Below are 24,081 nucleotides of genomic sequence, written 5' to 3' on the forward strand. Positions count from 1 at the left end.
ACTTGAAGGGAAGATACGTTTGTGATTCGTTCATTTTTCGGACGTTGCAAGTCTCCCAAGTTTTTGGATGTTCTTGAGAGTTTCTGCTGTTCTGCTGAACTAATAATGGGGGAGTGTGTTTATTATGGAATGGGATACATTTTCAAGGGCACATCCTTGGCAACGTGGCAATATAAGCGGCATCGGTTTCTAGAGTTGGCTAAGCAAATCAGGGCGGAATCACTATCTGCCAAAAAAGTTTTTTTTTGTTCAAGATTTTAGACGAGATCTCGAGGAAAGAATTCCCCCAAAAGCGGCTCTCTAAATAAAATATTTGTCTGCAGATTTGGGAGTACACAGTGAGTAAAGAAAAGGATCTGTTAATCACGTTTCTATGCGTCAACGTGCATGTCGTTTTCAAGACTTATTTTAGCTTGTTGGTGATTTAATAAACACTCGGTCCATTCCAGAAAAGTTTACCTTTCAGACAAATACTAAGATTCTAAGGTTAAGACCTTTTGAAGATAGAAATTGATCTGATTTTAAGAATTCTTTGTAGTGTGTGTTTTATAAATTTCATCCCAACTTCATGAGGCATATAATAATATAATAAAAATGGTGGAATGATGGTAGCGGCGCCGTTCTTCACGGACCAGACCAAACTCCCTTCCGGACCAATCTCCCGTAGCAAGGGGTAAAATAAGTCGATACGACCAGGCCGTTTTAACGAAAACACAATAAAAAAACGTTGCGACCTATATGATGTCCGCCGATCAGCAGGTTGCCAAGGTAAGGTGCGCGCGGTTGCAATATTCCATTTTGTCGCATTCGTTATTTGTGATTTGTTATTTAGGGAAATGTTTTAAAGAAATGTATTAACACAAAACCTGGATTACATTCATTGAATATGCAGGTGGACGATATCAACAAAAACTACATTAAACATTAAACAACTTTAAAACTCATCGCTGTGGTGAGCTTTGGCATCTCGGCGAAATGAAAAACAAGCGAAGAAAAACAATAACACTACAGCTGAATCAAATAATCGGCAAAATCATGCTAACAGCAAACCGGTTCTGGCGGATGTGCGCGGTTAAACGCGAGTTTTTTTTTTATTTCTGTTTAGCGTCATCATATTGATTGGGACCTTTTATCGCGATATTTTTGTTCGGTCCGAACGGGATGTTTTTTTTTTATTGTATTGGATTTAAAGTTAAAAAAACAACTTATTTGAATTGTATAACGAATACTTACAAAAAAAAACATGACTTTGTTTTAGTAATTTGTTCTGTGTTTCTCTGGTTAGCTTTCACAGTCTACGTATTGGAAATCATTTGCTGCACATTTTTGAAGGTCAACCAATATAAAAACCTCATGAAAGCCTTTTCAAAAAAAGGGGCCAAACAATAATGTTTTTTGTTGCATCTATTTTGAATCAAATTATACTAACCGTAACTACCGCACGGGAAAAATCGGCTCCTAATCCCCACGGTCAGTAAATGTGTTTACACGGTTCGTCGTTTCTCAAATCACGGATTCGTACGGATCGTTGCTTCGCAGCGCATTTCGGAGTCACAAAGACCTTCAAAACGAGTGTATGGTTTTTTTGTGTGTTATTGGTGTTCAATGTTTGTTGCTGCTGTTTCGTTGTTTGATCACCGTTCGAAGCTTCGGTTTCAAATTTCCTTTTTCCTTCTTGCCTCGAAACGAAACCGTTTGCGCGGGGGAAGTCTCGAGCCACATGGCGTACCGGCTATTGGAAACACACCTATGCAGCAATAATGCGCATGGCAAAAGCTCCAAAAAGTGGAGCTGTATGCGTATCACGGCTGTATGCGCAAGAGCTTCGCGAAATTTCCTTCACGCGTGATACTGTTTTCCCCGTCCCTGTGTGCGCATATTGGTGAATCTGGCTGGAAAAGCGCATTGGTGTGCTGACTGTGCCTTAAAATTGCCGTTAATGCGGGCGATGACGGTGGGAATGGAAGGCGGCGGTGTGTTTTTGCATTACTTTGCACCAACCAGCCGGCCATCCCAGGTCCAGGGTTGCGATACAGTCTAAGCCTAAGCCATATGATCTGCTTACCGTTAAAATGAGGAAATGGAAGCTGCTGGGGTAATTTTGCTCTCTCTTCAATATGTTTTTTCTTCACCTCTTCATAGTGTACCCTTCATTTCTGACTCACTTTTTAAGCGAAAAATAACAGAAAAAATGATCAAAGGGAGAAGGGATCGTGTTCACACCTTTATTGCGATGCATTTGTTGGCCCTAGTGTACTTTCAAGGGGAGATATACTGTCAGCATGTTTTCTTGATGCTTTAATTTTTCATAACCACCTGTCAAATAAATCAAATTAATACAAAATACACCAACAAATAATAAACAACGTGTTGCAAATCGGTACCTAGAATTCTTCAAAATCCTGAGAACCGAAATGTCTAGAAATGTTCATCAGGCATTCTTTGCTATTTTTGTTTGCTTTACAGATAGAACTCTGCGTCAGTTTTAGTCAATAACCGTTTATTGAACTGTTTTCAAAGATAGGCTATTTTATCTTTGGGATCTCCAAGAAGAGGAATTTCAAGAACTTCCAGCACTTGGTGACTATATGCACCTTCTTTATTAGTATTTTTAAGATTTTTATGGCTATGAAACTCTAGAAGATACTTCAAACTCCATTTTGTTACAGCGTTCCAATGGAAGTCCTACAAAAACTATACTTTTTAAAAGTTTTATTAAAAAAAACTCATACTTTTGAGGTTATATCTTCCCATGAAATCGATTACCAATCCAATATTTAAGGAGGTTCTCGTTTTGAATATTTGCAAAAATGATATTTATAGCTTCTTTTGTTATTGTGGGTAAGCTTTGTATTGTTTAGATCAGACATCTCGCTCCTGACAAACTCCGGCCAACTTTCACGTTTTAAATGTTAATTAAATCAATGCAAACCCCTATTGGGAGCACCCGTTTGGAACATTGGCAGGCTTAAAGACTATCTGAAGAATTTTGCTTGTACACGGGTCTAGGTGTATACGGTGCGGTATTGGGTAGGAAATCGAATCAATTTCGTTCGGTGCAATATTCGTGCCGTTTGCCATTTCCCTGCCGGTCACTTTCGTACATTTCCGCACTTCCGCACTGGAAAAGCCGCGGGACGTTGGAGAAATCTTGGTGGTGGTATTGGTGGGTGTAACTTGCAGCGAAGGCTGAAAGAGATGCATGCGTGCCACCGGTAGATGCTGAACGAAACCAGTTCACTGCAAAGCAAAAGTAGGTTTAAATGCGGTGGAAAATGCAGTGTACCGAAGCTGTGCACCTAGTTGAGCTAGATTTAGAGTTAATCTGGAGGTGGTTAGTATGCCACCAATGCTGTCCTATTTTATTTACAACGTTAAGCTGTTTGTGATATAAATGAAATCATAGAATTTGTTTAAAGTTTACAAAAAAAAAATAGCAATCAAAATATTAAGCAATATCAACACTTGTTTCGTAGTATTCCTGGTGTGTCTCACGACGATTTGTTCATTTATGCAATTACCGATTGAATTGCCTTTTATCGATTGCTTGGGTCTCGGCAGAATACTCTAAAAGCACCCACAATCAGCCATCATCCATACAATATGTGATGGATTGTGATGGATCAATGTCCGCTCGTAATGATGTTTTAATGGTGATGGCCCCTTTCGGCGAATAAGCGTATGGGACATTGGTTGTTCTTGGTTTTTTTTTCCACTCAAAATAATCTATTTATATACTCATAGTGTGACTTGTAGAGGGTTGTATGTAGTTAATATTTTATTACCTTACCTTCCTTTTCAGTATGGGGGGGGGGGGGGGGGGGGGGGGGGGGGGGGTAATACGTACATTCTATTATTATGCAATCTAAAACACTCTAAACATAGCGTACAATATTTTACGACATCGCTGAAAACAACTAAACAATAAAATTTCATTATGTTTACTGCAACACGTCGACGACGCATTGGGCCACTGCCCAATTAGCAAAATGGCGACATTGAGAAATCGACTGGAAATTACATCATCGCATTGTGCTTGCGTTATGTTTTATCGAGCGTATCTGCCGCTCGGGTGGTTGTTGCTGCTTTCGCACCACAGGAGAGCCACGATAAGGGATGGTGTTAAAAAATGTTAAATAAAAGGTTATCATAACTATGCAATCGTTCAAATTAATCTATTCATTGGGCTAGTTTCATTTGGCGTTGGTTATGAAATGTATTTAATTAATTCAATTTATATCATGGGCAATGTAATTGATTTGCTAAATGTAATATTAGAAAACCACATGTAGATAACAGTTTTTCCTTCTTTGCATTTTCCCTACACGATCTTCGCATTTGCTACAGTGGCAATCAATCAGCTGCAGTCGGGATCGGATGAGATTTAGATCAAACAGCGCCCAACAGCTGTTGATTACTTCCACTTCCTTCGTATACACCCGGAGTGGGCCTTGTACGGATGGTGCGTCTAAAATAAACTATAAACACACTCGTTTGGCAAGATTAAGGGCTGGGACGGGATCACGTCCGATGCGGGTTGGAGCTTGGGGTTTTCCCCCCTTCGTTTTCTCGCCTTGGAAGAAACAAATTTCAACGTTAAAAAAAAAGCGTCGCATGTGACAAACGAGATTGGTCCAAATTTGATGGTCTGTGAGTGTTTAGGGCACGTTAGATGTTACGTTTTCCGCGTCTTGTGTCACGAATTCCGCGAGGAAAGTTCGTTCAACTCTCGGTTGCTTTCGGTGCCATATTTCGTGGAACATACCCGGGGGGAGGGTGGTACACGTGATGAGTTAGACTAAAAGTAGAATACCATGTTGCCTCAAACAATAAGATGCGAAAATCTGTAACTTGTTGATCACAACTGTTACGAGGTAGCAATTTTATCAATTTGTCGTCTAATTTATGGAGGATTTTTATTTTATTATTTAGAAACATTTTTTAGAATACAACTTAGAGCTTCAATAATGGGAGTACAGACAGTCTTGGGTGTTTTATATCCACTGGACAAAACTATCGAATTGGGGAAAGATAGCAATAAACGCAAACGCTTTCTACGTCCCATTACGCTTGACGTTTATCGCATCGATTAGCAGGGAAGTTGCTTTTACCTTCGTTTAGGCACTTCGCTCTCTATATGGTGAAGCTATTAAGAAGCATCACATCATTTGGGTCGAAAAAGGGTAACACGAGCTGGAACGAAACAATATGTTAGATAAACGATGAAGCGGCACGCTTTTCAACCGATATTTAGTTTCATGGGTTTATCATTGTTTTATGGGTTGATTAGGAGCTGGTCAGTCTGGTTTGAATTGTTTCCCCCCTCACCGAAGTGTGTGCTCTAAGCCACACTTTCTGTTTGAAAGTATTGGCATACGTTTCTGGTAGCTACATGATCGTAAAATATGTATTTTTACATCCTTCTCTTGCTGTTTACTTTGTTATTTGGGCATACGGCATGTTACTGTAGGGGGCAGTGTGGTGGAGACGTTTGTTTTGTTCTGGTGTTATATATTTGTCTTATAAAGGCTCTCGAATCCACCTTTTTTAAGAGGCATTTTGAATATGTAAAAAATACATAATATGGACGTACGAAGCAGGGACTATATAGACCCAATATAGTTTCAGTATTCACATACGCCTCTGAGACATGGATTTTGTTCAAAACTGACGAAACCCTCTTGGCCGCGTTCGAGAGGTAGATGCTCAGATGGATTTGTGGCCCCGTATATATGAAAGGACAATGGAGGAGCCACTATAGTGACGATCTTTATGAGCGAGCTTAGCGAGTCGTACAGCGGATTAGACTCGCCAGGATCCGGTGGGTTGGTCACGCCATGAGAATGACACCGGACAATCCAGCCCGTAAAGTCCTTTTAGATCGTCCACATGAACAGAGGAAGTCGTGGTAGTCCTAAATTGAGATAGAGTGATGGCGTTGATATGTCCGTCAGAAAGACCGGGATAATGGATTGGCAGACAACGGAGCTGGGTTTAGAGGACTCCTGCAGTAGTCCAAGACCACAAAACGGTTGTTGCACCGGATAAGTAAGTAAGCATCTTAAAAATATAATAAGACTACCCAGGCAGCTTTAATCCAGCAACGAAAAGTTAATGCTCGTAAGAAAGTAAAAAAGGTTTTTCTAGAGTTGAATTTAAAAATGTTACCATTATCTTCCCAGCACGCGCAAACCACACAATGGGGAGTTCGTTTTAATTCGTTGCGTTTGTTCCGTTCCCATCGTACCTGTACCACTCATAAAACCAACGGGTCCCGTCATGCGTGGACTGCGTTCGCCGTGTACAATTAACAGTCCACACCAGAGGGGCATAACAGAAACGTCACTTATTTTCTCCTTATTTACGGCATCGATAAAATTGTTTTATTTTGTATGTTTTTTAATGCTGCTTATGACATTGCACACACACAGAGCCCCGGCATGGGTAGGGAAGAAGGATTTGTTGAATGAAAATGTATTAACATTTTTATCGGGTTTATGCGTGTTCCAAAGGTACACGCCGCCATTCGTTACGTTTAAGTACAAATTTATCTCCAAGAAAACAAAAAGAGCTTTACGCTCAAACTTGGGATCAAAGAGATCTCGTGCGTATTATGGAGATCGTCCAAAGAGACAGTTTCTGTCGATCACCGTCGTATGAAATGTGGAAAGTCTCAAAAGTCCTCTGCTTCGTCTGTTCTGTGAACACTGTTTTCAGTCTGTTTAAAGACTGTTTGGAACGGACGTGTCAACTGAGCGTACGCTTAGCTTTTCGGGACTGCTATTTTAGACGACTGAAACAAAACGCTCAGCAAAAGAAATTATGTGTTATAGCTACTCTCGACGGCCACACTACTTGTGGCGCGGCCGTTGAAAACATTCACCCCTTGTCACCTTTGGCTGCCATCGGAAGTAAAAATACATGGCGGTAATTTATGACGCAGTCCCATACGCTCTCCCTTCCTTTACCGAGACGAACACCGACGCACCGTCACTATCAGCGGGTGTGATCTTCGTTTTCCGCAGTAGCTCAATGTTTTGGTTGCAGCTATCGTTTCGGTTTCGGACAGAAAAAGTGTGGTACATTGAAGAGTTTACCGACCGGCACCCGTTACAGCAAGTCCCACCTGAGTCCCTGATGCTTGTTGCGGTTTCGGGTGTCGTTGTAAATATTCATGAGCGTGTATGCGCTTCTTCCACCGGTTATCGTTGGCTGATGGGTTTAGAATTTTGAACACTTGTGTTCTCAAACAAGTCGTGTCGGGAGGATAATTATACCCGGGGCTAGTGCTTTCCCTTTTGTTCATTGATTGCCTGCGACGAGTTTCTAATATGTGCGTTATTTTTTTCTTTTTTACAGACGTTCCACCCTATGCCGCGTAGTTACCTTTGCCGTAAAGTGTCAGCGCCACAATTCAACCACAACTGCCGGAAAGATTCCATCAGTGCGGAAGGCACGGAGCGCTGTAAAGTAACGTAAATCAATGCGAGACACAACGGTGCAAGTTTACGATTCAACGCATAGCTAGGCGGGAGGAAGACCAAGTTACCATTCAGCTGGAGTATCTGCCGCTGTTGGACGAAACATTGCCCTCCACTGATATACGGTAGTGTGCATAGGCGGCACCAACATTACAGAAGCCAGCTAGAATCAATTTTTGTTCCGACCATTCAAGGAAGTTTCACAAAAACGGAAACATGCCGGACGAGGATAAGGAATCCTCCTCTGTACGGGTGGCCCTCAGGTAAGCGTAACATACCATGTCTAAGAACTGTTAAACCTTCCCAATGTGTGATTTTTCGATGAGGTTCTATGCTAATGGAATTCACTCGCTCGGTCCTATCGTTTAAGGCAATAACCAAACGTTTGCTGATGTAATGTACTCAAGTGACTAGGGTTGTTCTTAACGGACTAAGCTTTGGAAGGATTGTGTCCACTATAATGTTGGGTGAATCTGCGTCAATTTGAATCTCTATTTCATAGAACATTTATGAATCTTATAAAATTCATTGATGATTCAAGATTTATGACCTCGACGCATTCGTCATATACAACATGCTTTGGACTTTCAAGCGGCTTGATCAGCCACTCTGCTCTTGCTCTGAGGATTCATTAAACTTTTGAGATTCTATTCCTGACTCCTCACTAAAGATACATACGAATGACTCGTCTCAAAAGATACATTAAACACCACACTAGTTCACAAGTTAAGTCCACAAGTCTAAGAAAACATTACCGGAACATTACGGGCAGAAATGCCATATCTCATGAGTCATATTTATATATTTGGACATCTCTCTTCTTCTGCCTCGGCACAACAACTTCAAGAGGTGTAAACCTGGCATTTTTGGCTTTCTTTGATATTGTTTGCCCCTAGCGGAATAGTCAGACCTGCGTACGGGGGTTTGGTCCGGAAGGGATTTTGGACCGGTCCTGTCGTGTGAAGACCGGCGCCGCTACCAATACACCACCGAGCCACCCCCGGACATCTATCATTGGGGAAGATCATCCCAAAAGTTAGAAAGCTTAAGCTTTAAGCCTGTATCTGTCAAATAATCCAGGTACCGGGCGGTATCATTCTGTACAGATTCGTACAGGACATAGCATTTTGACATAAAGAATGACACAAGGGATCATTTTTGTAAAACTAAAATTTGAGAAAAATTGATTTAAGTTTAGTAATTTGATTTTAATTTCAATGTATTTGAAATAATATTCAAGTCTGATTATCAAAATAATGATTTTTCAGCTCTTTTCGTTAAAAAAAATTGTTTACCTTTTTCGCACACTGGAAACTTGGCCTAACCTGGCTCAGACCAGCTAGCGAAATTCTTTGTTTTGACATTTGTCGAGTTTGGGTTTTGGGTACTTGGGTACTTTCATTGAGAAACCAATCTAATCCTTCTTTTCTAGGCTTAACTTGGCTTGCCGTTTGTATGGCGAGCTGTAAGCGGATAAGCCTGGAAACGTCAAAACGCATACAAAAAACTGGCTTAGACCGTGATCTACCCCATTAACATATCAAATTGAACTAGCGATATACACAAAACGTTCTATTGTGGGAAGCGTCGTTGTTATTCTTTCATGAAATTGCGGTCTGAGGTCTGTCATGTTTACTCCAGGTAGCTTATAGGGCAAAATGCGTGCTAACCCTATACGAGTAACCTCAATGGATTCCACGAGATTCCAGGAACTTGGCTGTACACAATAAATAACACACTAAAATATTGCGTTTTTATCTTTTAATCAATGTTGTAGGACTGCGAGGTGGTCTTATCTGGAATACAACAATGTATTGGTGAAGTTTATTGATTTGGGTAGCTGTATTCAGGCTATATTAATTTGGTGTTTTAATGTTTCTGCCTTTGGAGATACGTCATCATCAAACCGTCCCATTCTTGGGTCCCACACTATATTTGTCTTGTCCTTCGCCAGCAAGTTCGGGTTGTCTGTTTTGAGTGTATTGTACCGTCGCCGCAGCACCGACCCGTAACAGTGAAACTGGTGTCCATTTTCATTGCCACTTCCGGGAGGCAACCACCAACCAGCCCATTCTCCATAATGTTCTGTTGTGTACCGGAGTGATCATGATTGCAGTGACGCTCACGACTTGGTGATGATGATGTTGATAAAAATGATGATGTACGCTTTGGGCCGTGTCGTGTGATCCGCTTCCTTCAGATGCAATTGGCAGTGCAACAGCGGCATCGTCGTTGCATATAACTTCTATTCGTTTTTGCGGTGGACTTTCAAACGTTAAATTATGTTTCAATTGAGCGACTCGCGATGCTAGCCGGTAACGTTCACTAGGAAAGAGCAAACGGAAGCTGCTACGGTTTGGAGGAGGTGAATGTTGCTTCGCTTGGCAGAAGGAGAATGTATTACATTTTAAATCGTATATCTTCCCCAGCTTCACCAGAAGTGCCTCGAATAGCGATTTTTAAGTAACGAAATTTCTGCTCAGCTCATACATTATGGTAATGCGCCCCGGGGGTTTGGTATGTAATTTCCCTTTTACTTTTGCCATTCCCCTTTCTAGCACACTTGCTGAACTTCGCTAATTTATAAGATCAAAACACTCCATCACGACATTACGATTTACGACTGCGCGCGATGCTCGATTCTAGTACACATTATCATGTTCAAGGTCGTTCGCGAGAAGATATTCGTCTACGTCAATATTACGCTACCATGTCGACGAGTTGTTTACTTTTCCAACTTTCCTTGACCGTTCGGTGGGAGGACGTGCGATGTTTGCGAAGCTTATTTTCGTACCATTGACCAAATTAAACGAACGCCTCTTCTATGTATTTTTGAACCCACGAGATCAAATAGACTCTTCCACTTTGATGGTCGGTTGGTGACCTTTTTTTTTGGGATTTTGTATCTGTGAAAAGGATGCTGAAGTTGAAGTTGAAATGATCCTTCCTTTGTGTATCTGTAGGTGTACATAGCACGCATTCGCCGTACATCGCTCAATTGCTTGAAACTGCGTCGTGATGAAGAACAGCGCGATCAGTATCATCGGCCGATAAACTGATAGACACCCTTACCAACTAAGGTCACTTAGCTGTCGACTTCATGCAGGGACAGTATGGTCTGACTCATCGCGGCTTATTCGCGGCCCCAGAAGTGAAGTTTCGCTACGGTTGTAGTTTATCTCCCACGAAAGGACGGAATGCTATCTTTTGTAACCTTGCCCAAATTTCGGTTCGAATTATCAACCTGCAAAGCGGTCCTCAGCCGCACATCCCCCCCCCCCCCCCCCGTTGCTGTGGATGTGTAATGGATGTGCGTGTGCGGTAACAGACGCTTCTTTTACACACGGCAAATTTCACGCCCCATGGTCATATCACACTTCGTCAATCACATTCGCGGCACCGTATGTCGAATTCCATGGCGTTGAGGACGGGGTCCCGGGATAGAGGGTGAGACCAGGGCGACGGATTGAACTGGACGATTACCTCATCTGTCTGACATCGAGCGCCGGAACGTGAGCGTTTCGCACTACGCAAATCGAGCCTCGTCTGGTGTCTGGATGACTGCGAGACCGCCAAACAAAGTATTCGCTCGATCGATGACGATCCGAGGTGGTTTTTGTTTGGTCTCGTCAATGTACCAAAACATTTGTCGATCTTTCAATATCTCTGCAGGAAACCGACGGTTGTATCCATAAATGTAGATTTACCGATCGAAAGAACTGGAAAGACACAGTGAGACACGGTGCGCACATCCGTTGATGGAGTTGTTGACTCTTCGACGTGCTGAAGTTCTATCGACGGGACGCGCGCACCGTTTGTAAATGGATATGGCTGCTCGTTTGTTTCCCAATCGTGCTCTCGCCCCCTGTACCGTTCTGTAATGGATGTCGGCTTTTTTTTTGGGGGGAAAGAAAAGCTGGGAAACATTTGAGCAAATATTAGGCCGTTTTGTTTTGCGCAGAGCTTTGCTCAGGTGTTGTGAACTGAGCAGTGGATCAACATGTTTTCCGTTTTCCTCCACCTTGCCGTTTGGGAACCTGTACGGTGAAGTTTTGTTTGTTTTACTTTGGGATGATTTAAAGCGTTGTTTGCCTGGAATTAAGTTTTTGATTTCTTTTTTTATTAACTTCCTTGACAGAAGACGGATGGATGAAGTTCATGCAACAAGATTTATGTTGCCATCCGTTTTGTTGGCTGTTGTTACTAAATTACACCGAACAATCTCACTCACTTTCCTTATCTTGAATAATTTTTCTAAGCGACACGATCATAAGTGGGACAGTCGTTTAGGGCAAGGAGTTGCAAACGCTGCGCTTTTGACAGTGAGTGCACAAGCGGGTCATCGAATGTATCTAGCACAAACGCCAAACGTGTGCGTTTGGGGGTTGTGTCTGCGGGCCAACGAGACGAACATGAAAATAGGACTCGACGCAAAATGGAGATTGTCTGGTCTACGAGCGGCTCCTAAAATTAGGCATCAATCTTGCGTGACCTCCGCAAACCTAACGCAATTACTCGGTGGGTCCATTTGTGCAATGAATCATGTTCGTTGCTGGTACGATGCAGATTGCGCCCAGCATTGCAGAATGAAGATCACTTGTACGAGGCCGGTACAGCAAGGTGCATGCACATAAAGGGGGAGTTAATTGGATATTGTGCCTTCGTCACAAGCCCACTCACTGCCCGGCAACCTGTGGGCAATAGGTATGGAGGGGCGCATAGTTAGTAAGGAATGGTTTCGCCCCAAAATCAAATGCTCCCATTATTCATCGGAATGGCAACGTGGAACAGCTGTTGACGTTCAAATGAGTCATATAAACTCCACGTTAAGTGGACAATTTAACGCTCAACTGTCGGCGCTGGCTCTTGCGCTACCATTTGTCCCAAAGCAAGTGTGACAGTTTCACCGTCCTTTCAGACAAACAGATGAAAGTGGAAAGCCACAGTCGAGGAAAGAAAATCGATTTGATCCACCCTAGTGGAAAAAGAAGTCGCCAACATTTTTCCAAATCGATTTTGGTGACATTTTCATCGGCGTTTTTTGTGTGTGTGTGTTGTTGCTGTACCGTCTCTAATGACAATGTTTCGAGTAACACGCAGCACGCAGCCACTCGCAACCCTGGTGAAAGTACTTTCACTGCTGGCTGCTGCGCACGGACCGTTTTCGCCGTGTGATAGGGGTAGATAAAAGATTGAATTGCCATCGGGAGGCGGTCGGTTTGTATCGAATTTCGATTCCGCCCGGTTGGGTCCAGCAAAGAAAAACGCAGGCAGGCTGTAAGTGCACGATTGCAGGTATTTTATTGGAGTTTTAATGAAGATTGCTGGTGCGCCGGGATTGAAGATGCCGCATCGGGTGTGCGGCATTTGCCAACGATTGCACCAATGCGCAACGTTACGTTGCAGTGGTTGCAGTGTTGGGATGTGCACCCTTAAAGCTGTACACCACGAGCATGTCTTTAATCTTATCGATTTCCTAACGGTTTTGGGTTTGGGAAAACTGAACGGTTTAACAAGACCATAACGCTGGACGCAATGTTCAGTTGGGAACGAATGGTTTGTAATTGGCCGGGTTGTTGGTCGGTGCTGGACATACCGACCAGCATCGGAGTAATGAACGACGCAAAGGGACCGGATGCAAATGAACCTCGCATATACCTCCAACACTGCGGCACGTAACGCGATCCATGGGCGATTAGCAATTCTACTGCTTTGCGAAATCGTTTACTTCCAATATCCGTGTCTTCCTGTCGGGTGTCATTTTTGCGGTAGGCAGCACTGGGCGTACATCAATCGTTTGCGGTTTCTTTTGATATCGTCAGATCGATTTGTGCAGGAGAGAGCTGATGCGGTAGCTGATACGGGCGGCATAATTGTCACCTCAAAAGAGCGATGCGTTGCGGTTTTGTTTGGCTTGAGGTTTGGAGATCTCCGCTTGCCGATTGCCAGTTGTCGACGATATGTTTGCTTAATCGTTGTGGTGGTAGGCGCCGATAGCACACTAGAGAAGGTGCACTCCCTTCTATCGCCATTGCTGAACTGTTCCGTTTGTCGGAAAATGTCAAGCTTTGATGTGCTTTGAACGCTACCGTCATGGTGCAATGTTAAGGTCAGACGCTCAAAGTGGAGCACAGATGATCTTTCTGTAGCACCTGTTGAATTTCGTACGTGGCATTGTGAGGGATTTATGATACCTTTTCGATGTTGCATTGCCGAGAGAGGGAGTAACAGGTGTATGGATTATAGCAGATGGTTGAATGGCTTCCTAATTTCCGGACTTTGTGAGTTACCGCGAATAATGCCTGCGATCGAATTTCAATAAAGTGAGGTATAGAGGCACAATAATGCTCAACAGCATAGGCAACAGCAGTTGTTTGGAGTCGCACCCTCTCCTTTTTTATTAATTTACCCGCTAGTTCAAACCCCTTTCGACCTATAAAATGGCGTACACAGGCCAACGGTGTGTGTAATCGCGACGAGCGTAACCACCAGCGCACTTAGTTGACGAGGTCGGCAGACCTTGGGGAGGGCTAGAATTTCAAGAGCAAACACATCGGCATCTCTACCCCCAGCCACATGTGTGCCATCACATCAGATTGCGCTAAAACCGTCGGATTGAAACCTGGTAGCTCAACGCGCGCCCCACCAAACCGCGTGTGATTGAATCATGTGGGAACACCGAAAATAAGCGTCCGTTTACGTCGAAATCCCGCCTTTTTTGACCACGTACACCCCTCGCAGGGTCTTCTACCCTTCCCACCCCGCTCGCCTCAGTGGTGCTTCTCTTCGGTGGTGATGAGGTTTTTTGGATTAAAATAGATCATTATTTACGCGTAGCAAAGAGACGTCCCGGTGAGTTGCGCACACACGACCTTCCTGCGCAGGTTTTTGGGGTGACCCTTTGCGGTTCTGCTTTGTCTTTTTGGGGTGTTTTAGAGCTGGGTTGGTAGACGAGGTTGGTGGTAAGTAATCGTTCAATCGCACCAAACAAAACGCCAAGTGTGTGTCTACCGTTGGGTTACGTCACTTAAAGCATTTGCGGCCCAACAGGACAGACGTTGCCGATGGAAGATGTCACCTAAAGTATTTAAATAAGTCACTGAGCGAGATGCCCCATTCTGTCTTGGTTGCTGCTACCTGTGCTTCTTTGGCGAACGCTCAAGGTTTTTGTCTAATAAGTTGCGTTAATGCTTGAGCTGCAACGATTCGTAACTAATGATGAGCACCCTGGACACCCCGCTCGAGAAGTGTGGACAAGAGACCACCCATTACGTGACATTTTCACTACGTTTGGCTATTTGCGCTTTATCCATTCTAAGTAAAATTGCAAAAAAAACATAGCTCCTCCTTCATACGTTCACTTGCCGTGCCGGATTTGTTTGGCACTTGAAACAAACGCGCCCCAAGGGTGACGCGCAGTAGCGTGCGAGTGACAATTGATTCTTTAAATATTGTCATCTAGCTCGTTTCTTTAGTTTTTCCACCCTCAAAACAAACCACTTTCAACAAGATGCTGGGAGATCGGAGATCTTCAAGGTGTACCCCAGGAATGGGTCGGTGATTATGCTTTTGTCGAGCGCAGCCGTAGGTGACACAGTGCGCGCAGTTGGTGGTGTATGACACGTTCGTCAGCCCAACACCGTCCAGTTAATGTAGATCTCAAGTCGGCCGTGTGCAGGCAAGCAACGGAAAGGAAAGCAAAGCGTGAGCCAGTGAACGTGTTTTCTTGTGCGCGCATAAACAGTGAGCCTGTTGTTCCGCGCGCGCTGCCCAAGTGGACGGAGGCTTAGGCGTAATGTTTGCGTGTGGCAATGATGCTTGGTAAATATAGGATTGGCCCATGCTGCTTAGTCGTCGGGTGAGTGAGTGCGGTCGCGGCCACACGAGGAATATTACCACCGTGACCGTTTCATAACCCGCCGAAATGCGGGTCCACTTTGTTACGGCGTGTACCGCAGCCACGTTCAATCGGTTTGGCTTTATCTACCGCTTGGTGTCTGGGACGTACAGGCCAGGGTTGATCGCTGTGTAAATATTTGACCTTAAAGGTCAACTGATTGTCGAAAAGTGTTCCTTTATTTTTGGGAGCTTTTTAAGATCAAAAAATCTCAGCGTCTTATGATAAATCATTGGGTTATGTAGACATAAGAATTTATTTCGAGGATCCTGCAGCTTGCTCGGGATTTCTAACAGACTTAAGAGGATAGTTATAATTAATTGCAATTTTTTTTTTGGTTGTTGATCGCATTGAACAACGAATTTATCGAATATTTTTACCATCATCGTTTCACGCTGAAGGGCGGACAGCCGAGGGCATTAATTAAACGCCCCGTTTTGGCACCGCCGTTTCGAAGGCGCCGTCGGCCATCAATGATCGGCTGTTAAGGCTTACGGCATGTTAAGGTGAGTGAGCTTTACCGTGGCGTTTTTTTTTCACGCTGAATTTGGCAAAAACGGAGCGGATTGTGCAAAACATATTTGGAGTTTTTCCGTCATCTCCCCCTTGGGTTCATCGACCCTTGAATCGTGCAACACTTTCACATGGAAACAAAAGGGAACGGTCACCTACGCGTACCTACGTGCTTTTGTTTTTGCTGCTACACGTTCTATTTATTCACTTTCCTCGCGGAAAAATGTGCTGTTCGCACAATATGGCTGTTGGGTGCGATGATCGATCGCGTTTTGTTGAGGTGGTTTTTGCTCACTGCCACTTGAACCAACAAGCAGCGCGGCCATTAATTTCCTCGGGTGTCCGGGATGGAAATGCAGGGAAGCTCAAGTTCGCATGTCGGTGAAAATGTACCACCCAACAGCCGTGCGTCGGATGGCCTGATTTAACAGCATTTTCTTCGATTGGGTGGCAAAAAAAACAGAAACGGAAGCGGAAAATCGATCCAGAACAGGAAATGGTTGGAAAGGCCGGGCACACTCGAGTGATGGCGGATGGTTGTGGCCCGATGCATCAGCTTCAAACCGGAAGGCGTTTGCATTCCTAGCGAGTGGAAGCAACCCACCCAAGTGGGAGGGATGTGCAAAACCTTATGGGAGGGGCCCTTAATGTGCATGCAAATTGTAGTCACACGTATAAGTGCGGTGCGCACGATTAAGTGGCATTAAGGAGCATTTAATAGATTAACGGTTTGCCGGTTTGCATGCGATGTTCGATGGTGTATGATTTGTTTCCCCTTTCACGCAACCATTAAATAACTAATTGGCATTTTGCTGACCGGTTCTGGCGGCGCATTAGCGATGCAGTTGTAAAAACTAAGAAAAAAAGCGTTGCTGGTAGATGTACTCCAGCACTGGAAAGCGCTTGAAAGTGTCAGATAAAATCTTGAACGCCATAAATTACTCACTACCTTCTGTGTTCTATTAATAGACTTCGAGAGCGAGGACAGCACGCTTTAATGTTCGAAGACTTGAATATTGTCTAAAATATTATGTTTTGCTCCCGAAATGTCTGAACCCTTCGTTCGATTTAATTCGCTGTAATAATCGTAAACTAAATTTGTGTCCATACAAAGTCATCTCCGAGCACAACCTAAACGTAATCGATGGCAAGGTTAAGTTGTCTGATGCTTTGAGGTTATGATCTACACACTCCTCTCCCTTCGTTAGGAAAGCCTTCACTTAACGATCGGTGGTTGGCATTCCAGTGGGAAGGGGGAAGCGTCGTTTTAAGTCGGCTTATGTCAATAAAACGAAATGAACCGCGGATCGCGACGACATCCAGCTGGGGCAGACATGTGCGGCATCGCGTTTGTTCGACCGGTTCGATAAATTAAACGACGTAAGCGAATTTGTTAGACATCGCTACCGTTGTCGCCCAAAGCCTGCCCGCTTTGTCGTCGCTTTGATCGACCCGTCCCCGGTACCCATTCGGCAGGGTGCGAAGCGAGGGAGGTTAAGTAACGTGCACTTTATCATGCTAATGTTACGGCCCCTGGGGTCAGCTTGTGATTAAGCCTAAAGAGCCGGCACAAATTGTTGGGCTCTTTAGAGCGATATCTAAATTGAAAGGGGATAATTGATTAGCAGAATGATTAAATTACGCATTTTTTTTTTTTCATCCAGCCGACCGATAATGTGTCGTTGTGGCCACCCGCCGCTAGTAGTGCGTTGTAGCTTCCGGCATGGATTTTTATGTGTGTTTTTCCCTTGTTTCTTCTCCAGTGATTATCGAACCCTTGCGCAAATAGGCGGAGTTCGTTGGCAGTTGCATTTGCGGTGATTAGATCTGTTTTGACAGAAAAAACAACATTGTATTTCTTAGTTTATGGTGTAATCAAACGATATTTGCTTAAAGATCCAATTAGCTACTGTTTGCTTCTTGCATTTCCAATTAGTGAAGGGAATAAACTCTTCATTTACCTTCACTGTTTGCCGCTGGATTGTTGCTGATGTTGTGGAAATAAATATCATTAGCGATGAGTTTTGACAATTTTGTTTTCTTTTTGCTTACTGTCGCTCTCGAATGCTGAACCCCAAGAGTTATTCAATTGCCTACAAAACTATTTATGTGACATTGTTTGCTTTAAGATATAAATTTTCTTCGTGGGATCTAAAACTCTGCTCTACTTGATGCAACTTTTGGTAACCGTTTTATCTTATTATCATTATAATTGTCGCATATTTACTTATTTAACAAGCGCTTCAAGCGCATTTTTATTCCCGAAGTTTGAGTTTGAACCTCGAGGGTCGTCGTTATCCAATCGCGTCTCTTCCAGCAGACGCATCAATGCAATCACTTTGATTCCGGTTGGACTGCGGTGTTCGGTGCAGGTGGACGATCTTCCGAGGCTTTCCGGGCAGGGTATTTCGGTGACATTTGAATGACTTGATCAGTTCACTGGAACTTTTGGAGACTAATTCGTTGCAGATTACAATTCATCGTACAACTCAGAGAGTGATTTCACAGTAAGAACCAACAATCCTTGGGATAAGAGGTTTTGATCGAACTTCGACAGGGTCCATATCTCAGCCACATATCAGACTATAATCCCAGTTTCGACTGTTGCGACAGGTGTTTTGAACGAGGAAGATTCTGCAAACCTGTCACTGACCAAGTGACAGTCAGCATCCCATTCACTTTCTCAACATCAATGCCGATGTCTTGACCAAGCTCTTTATACAACAGATGTGACAGGTAACATAAGACCCTGACCCCCAGACACCATTTAGGTTAGGTTGTTTTGTGTTTAAAAAAACTCTTGATGCTACTATTCTGCCATCTAGTCCAGGATCTCCCACGTGGTTAGGCTTGATAGCTGCATACAGTTTCGACGAAAGAGTGAATGTGAAAGTTACAATGATTGTGATGTCGATTTCTCACGTAAAAAGTTATACCTAAGGCTTGTGGTCTTTGATCTCGGAAGTTGTAGCATCGAAAAGAAGAAAGATACTTAATGATGAAATGTAGTGCACGCAACAGACATCAATTGCGCCTCAAATAACCTTCATTAGTTCGTTCAATCAACACACCAAGCAATACCCGAACCACCGGACGTCAGTGCTATTTCTCTGGCGATGCATTTCTCAGCACATCTTCGCAAGCGACACGCAATGCAATCGATCCAATTAGCTTACGGCCCACCGATCGAAAAGCGACCGTGTGTGTTGCACGTCATCGTCGAGAAATAAAGCACGTGCACAAATCTCGAGGGCAGTCTTTGCGATGCCCCGTACCGAAGAGAGGGGCGTGTATGTCAGGAGTCGCCCCAGAAAATGTTGAAGCGTGATGGTGGGTGCCGTGGGGGTACCATAATGTGCGATTGATGGCAGACGGTTTTTGGCAGCAGGCCAAGCATCGATTTTTTCGCCCACATATACGCACACTCTGCCACCCGACTACCCGCCGCACCACAAACCTTGCGTTCTGGGGTGTTGTGTAGCCTCACATCAGGAATGTGCAGCCGTAGGTGTGGGGTACTGCTTGATGTGATTCCAGCACCGTAGCAGCATTCGCCGCAGTTGCAGTGGGATTGTGTATTGATTAGCATAAGGCATTACGGCGGGTAAGCTTACCTTTTTGCGCACTGAGAGTTCGAGTTGCAACCACTCGATATATCTGGTAATAGGTATGAGAGGTCATGCAAACGACCTTACGTATGGAAGAGCACTTTCGAATGAGATATTCGTACCTCACCAAAAGATCAGGATGTGCTTGGTTTGGCTCACGCCTCTTGACATTTTTACCTCAACGATATTAAATGGAGAATTATCCTTGCTTTAAAGAGGTAATCCATTTCGGTTTGCTGAAGAAGTTGTTTGCTGAGTTGAATATCCCACATGTCTTGAGGTAGTCCGTCCAAGAACGCATGTCCATGACGGGTAGAACAAGCACACCTTCTGTCGGACACTTGAAGAAGACATCAGTTATGTCACTGGGACAGCCATTAGCTGTTGAAGCTTAATTGCGCAATATAAACAATATTCTGCTCACGTTTGCTCGCAGCAGGTTTCTTTAACGACATTATCCACGGCCATCTCGGCCGGAATCGAACAGTGCCATCTGTTGAGCGGTCGATTAAACGACGTAATATAAACGATCATTTGTCGATTCGTGGGCGTTACAGTGACACACAAAAGGAAGGAAGCGCTCGTCGTTTTTCTTCCTTGGGTGACGGTCGGTCGTTGGTGTCGCGTTGCCTTCGTACTGTCGTACCGTCTTCGGCGCCAATCGCACACTCCCTTCATCTACTACTGGGCATTCTCCACTATGTTGTTGTTTTTTTTCATGCTCAGCTGTTCGCATGAAGATCCATTTGGGAAGGAACACAGAAGACGACATGTGACTGCTCGGGCGCATGCTTGATCGGTATCAACCATGTGCTCTGAAGTTGCTGTCTCGTTCGCGTCGGTGGGCTGGCCTGGTGCATATGGTCTGGTCAAGGACGACTGGTTTTTTCTCCTCCCCCCTACGACGTACGACGTTAAACTACGACGACTTCGGTGCACCGGCCACTAGCCGAAGGGGTTGCGTAAAGTTCTGTGCTCCGTAAAACGTGCAAGATGGTTTCATTCATGCGCGCGCGTGATATTTCGGTCGTCGATTGTTCGCTGTAGGTTGTGGGATTGGTGTTTTTCGTTCGTCATCCCTTTGGACGTAAATTTTTCGGTGGACACAGATCGACATCAGAGGGTTGAGTGACATTGTGCTGCGTTATGAATGGAAATGGATTGCCGTGAAAGCACCTACGCAGGAGTTTCCCTGTACCGATTAACCTTGTTTTCGTTTCCTCCCGGTATGGATGGCTACTGTTAGTGCTGCTTATGAAACATGATTTTATTAAAAGAGCTTTATCTTTTCTTCTGCCTTTTCTAATGAATGAGAAATTTCCCAATACGTCCAACATTTAAAACTGCTAATTAATCTGTGTCGGGAATGTATTTTAGGCTCGCGTACAGGAGAATCAAACATTTGAAAAGATATTATCTCAATTACCTTCTGTTTGCACGATAAAACATCTCTTTCTCCCGACGTTGACTGATGGGCAATTAGTTGCTAAAGCCTATATGTGAACCTGAATAATGCTGTGAATGAATTAAACGATAAACCCCCGGCCGTGTTCAGTGCCGTTGATTGCTGCTGACACAAGATTTTGGATGTATTTTCGTATCTACAGGGAAGATGCGTTTCGCCGAACATAAAGAAAAAAAAACACCAGAAGACTTCCTCCAGATCGCATGCTATTTCGTGCGATAGTTCCCACCGAGGTCAACAGCCCGGAAAGGGGTTACCACCGTTGTTTTTTTTTTCGCTAAGTTCGTCACAACCGCAAGCTGCTGATAAGCTGTGCCAGACCAAAGATCACAGTTTTCGTTGGAAAATAAGGGAAAAATCTTCCCCTTGCTTGACTCCGCGGATTAAATTATGTTGCATGGCCAATTAATTATAGCGCGCCTGCATTGCGACGAGGGGGTGGATTTTTGAGTGAATTGGGGAGTGACGGTTACACGATCTAGATTTGAGTGCATAATCTACCGTTTTTTTTGTTTTTGAAGGTGGAAAACCCGGGGAAAATACATGAATGCTGTGACCGTTAGTTGCGTGCATCGGATAAGTGTGTAATCGGATATTCTTTTTGTTATCATTTTCCCTGATATATCTTCCTTCGGTAAATGGCTTTAGCAGGTGGAAAAGATTTTTTTTGCTTCCCTTTTGTTGCGTTTGTTGGTAATTTGGTGAAATGGTTTCGTGGAAAGTTGGGATTGAAACACTCCAGGCGTCTCGACGGGAACGACGACGATACGCGGCGCTTGGGGAAGCTTATTAACCGTGTCCAATAGACAATCATATTCATACCCATATAAACATACAACACTGATAGAGTTCGTGTAGCCGAACGGTACCACTTAGGTGCATTCGCTGTCGATGCATAATTCATCGGTACAAATTTCCATGTTTGACACGCCGATTGTGGGAGCAGCTTTATTTTCTATTTTCGCTCCACCTTCACTGTTTTCTTCGCCGGCAATCGTAGAATCGATGCCGCCGCGTGTGTGGGCAATTGGCGGAAAAGGTTGGCGACGTGAGAATAATTTATGCAACTGTGGACGAAGAGAGAGAGAGAGAGAGGAAAAAAAAATATATGCAAATATCAAACTTATTTGCTGGGTGGATGGAATGTGAATGCGCCCTGGGGCTTTAGGATAAATATCCCCGATTCGAGGGGGGTATAAGGGGGAGTAGGAGAAGCCATGCGGAATTGGATAGTTTTGCTAGAAAATTTTCCGTTAAACAGGGTGACGCTAAAGGTGGGAAGACAACTTTCCGCTTTTGGGGCAGAAATATTGCTGGCCGAGAAAATGTCAATGTTGAACTGCCGGAAATGCCGCGGGTTTTGTGTGGAAAGGAAATTAATTTTCTCACGAATGTAATCGACAATTGAGTAAAACAAGCGGAACACACGCGTACATTGGCACATTGTAACCTTGACATTGTACATGCATTGTCAACTTAGCTATCTTTTTGGCGGGGCGCTGTAATGGGACGGCAAACGTGCACGGAATACACGAGCAACTAAGTGCCATGTTCAACAGTGACGTCAGTAATGTGGGGAGGATAAATGGAAATTTGTTTTCCGTAATAACAAGCGACTGGTTTGAATACTGTGACGATGTGAATGTGAACATGTTAAATCAATTAAAGTCGTTGTGCTTCTTATAATCCTCTTGGATGTAGTATAAACTATGCTCATACTTTGTCAAATCTACAACATCGTTGTAACTAAAAGTTTTTTCCAATAAATATCGCAGTTATAAAAATTCTCCTTTAAGAGACCACGACAATGACCTGCAGTCCGAGCTTCTGACTGTACATCTTCCTTCAGGGAATGACTGGAGAGTATTTGAGCGACGAGCTCATTTATCAGACATTTTTTTCGTTAGCGTATTGATAAAAACACATCTTATCTAATGCTCAAGGCGAACATGTGCGGTCTATCTAAAAACGTGCAAGGTGTACCCCTTTTGATGTAGCATACGATTAGGCCCATGGCTACCGGAAATTATTCATCGCATTTGGGATCGTTTCGTTGATTTGTAACAACCAATCTCGTTTGTTGATTCACTCTAAACTTTCGTGTGTAATAATTCCTTGCGGGATGCAATTGTATTTGTTTCCATACCGTCGTGATGGAACGAAACCTTTCTCGTGATTATGAAGCCCCCTATAAACACCTAAGCCTGAGTAGCATTATGAATCATGTAAGTGGCTCTGTTTCGCATTTGCCGTTTTTGTTTTTGTTTACTACATGTGAATTTATTAATCCTCACTGTTTGCTCACTTCCCACGGCCCAAATGGGTAACGATAGATAATTTGGTGTACAGCAATCGCGAACGATGGGTTGTGGGTGGTGGCGAACATTGGATCACGAGCCATCATTCGTTGATTGCATATCGCGCACCTAGATCATCCTATTCCTCGTCACGCATGCATTATGCGTTCAGTGCACCTAGAGTTGGGAAACCTGGCTACGTTCACATGGACGAAGAAAGCTTTCTGTGAAAGTGTGCTGTTACGATCATTTGCGAATTTGCGATGGGGTAGGAAGGCATTTTCGTAGGTAGTGGATATGTTGGGGACGGTCTTCGCACGACAGGACCGGACCAAAATCTCATCCGGACCATTCCCCCGTAAGCAGGACTTGACTGTCCAACTACGTGTAAATAATGTCAAAGAAGATCAGAAATAGTAGGCCTCTAGACGTCCTGAGAAGAGATGTCAAATATAATTCTTTTCAAGAATTAAAATCAGAGTTAAAGAGTTGGAATGAAGAATTAACTCTTAAACTCACTCTTCATGATTTCAATAATTTTAAATAAGCCACGGGAGTCTATAAAATCGTGAGTTACAGGTCGCCGTGAATGATTAAATCGCCAGTCAACTTCCACAAGAGTTAACTCACGATTTAAATCATGAGTTGAAGGTGAAGAGTTAAATCTTAATTATTTTGCATGATCTAATTCTTTGTGAATGAGTTAAATCGCAAAGTGTTATAAATAATACTCTCCTTGGAGATTTGAATTAACTCACTCCCTAGAAATATTTAAAGCATTCAAGGAATTAGGTAGTTCAAAATGTTGCTTGCAACAAAA

At 43.7% G+C, this 24,081-nt stretch overlaps 1 protein-coding gene across 1 annotated transcript in view; it reads left to right on the top strand.

Moving 5' to 3' along the window:
* Positions 1-7,697: 7,697 nt before the first annotated feature.
* LOC128712352 (kinesin-like protein KIF21A) overlaps positions 7,698-24,081 on the top strand; it is a 29,635-nt gene continuing 13,251 nt past the window's right edge. The window contains exon 1 of the mRNA XM_053807246.1: positions 7,698-7,744. Within this exon, the coding sequence (XP_053663221.1) occupies positions 7,698-7,744 (47 nt within the window). The remainder of the gene's footprint in view (positions 7,745-24,081) is intronic.

This window comes from Anopheles marshallii, chromosome 3 (genome assembly GCF_943734725.1).
Source record: "Anopheles marshallii chromosome 3, idAnoMarsDA_429_01, whole genome shotgun sequence".
In the NCBI taxonomy this organism is placed as follows: Eukaryota; Metazoa; Arthropoda; class Insecta; order Diptera; family Culicidae; genus Anopheles; species Anopheles marshallii.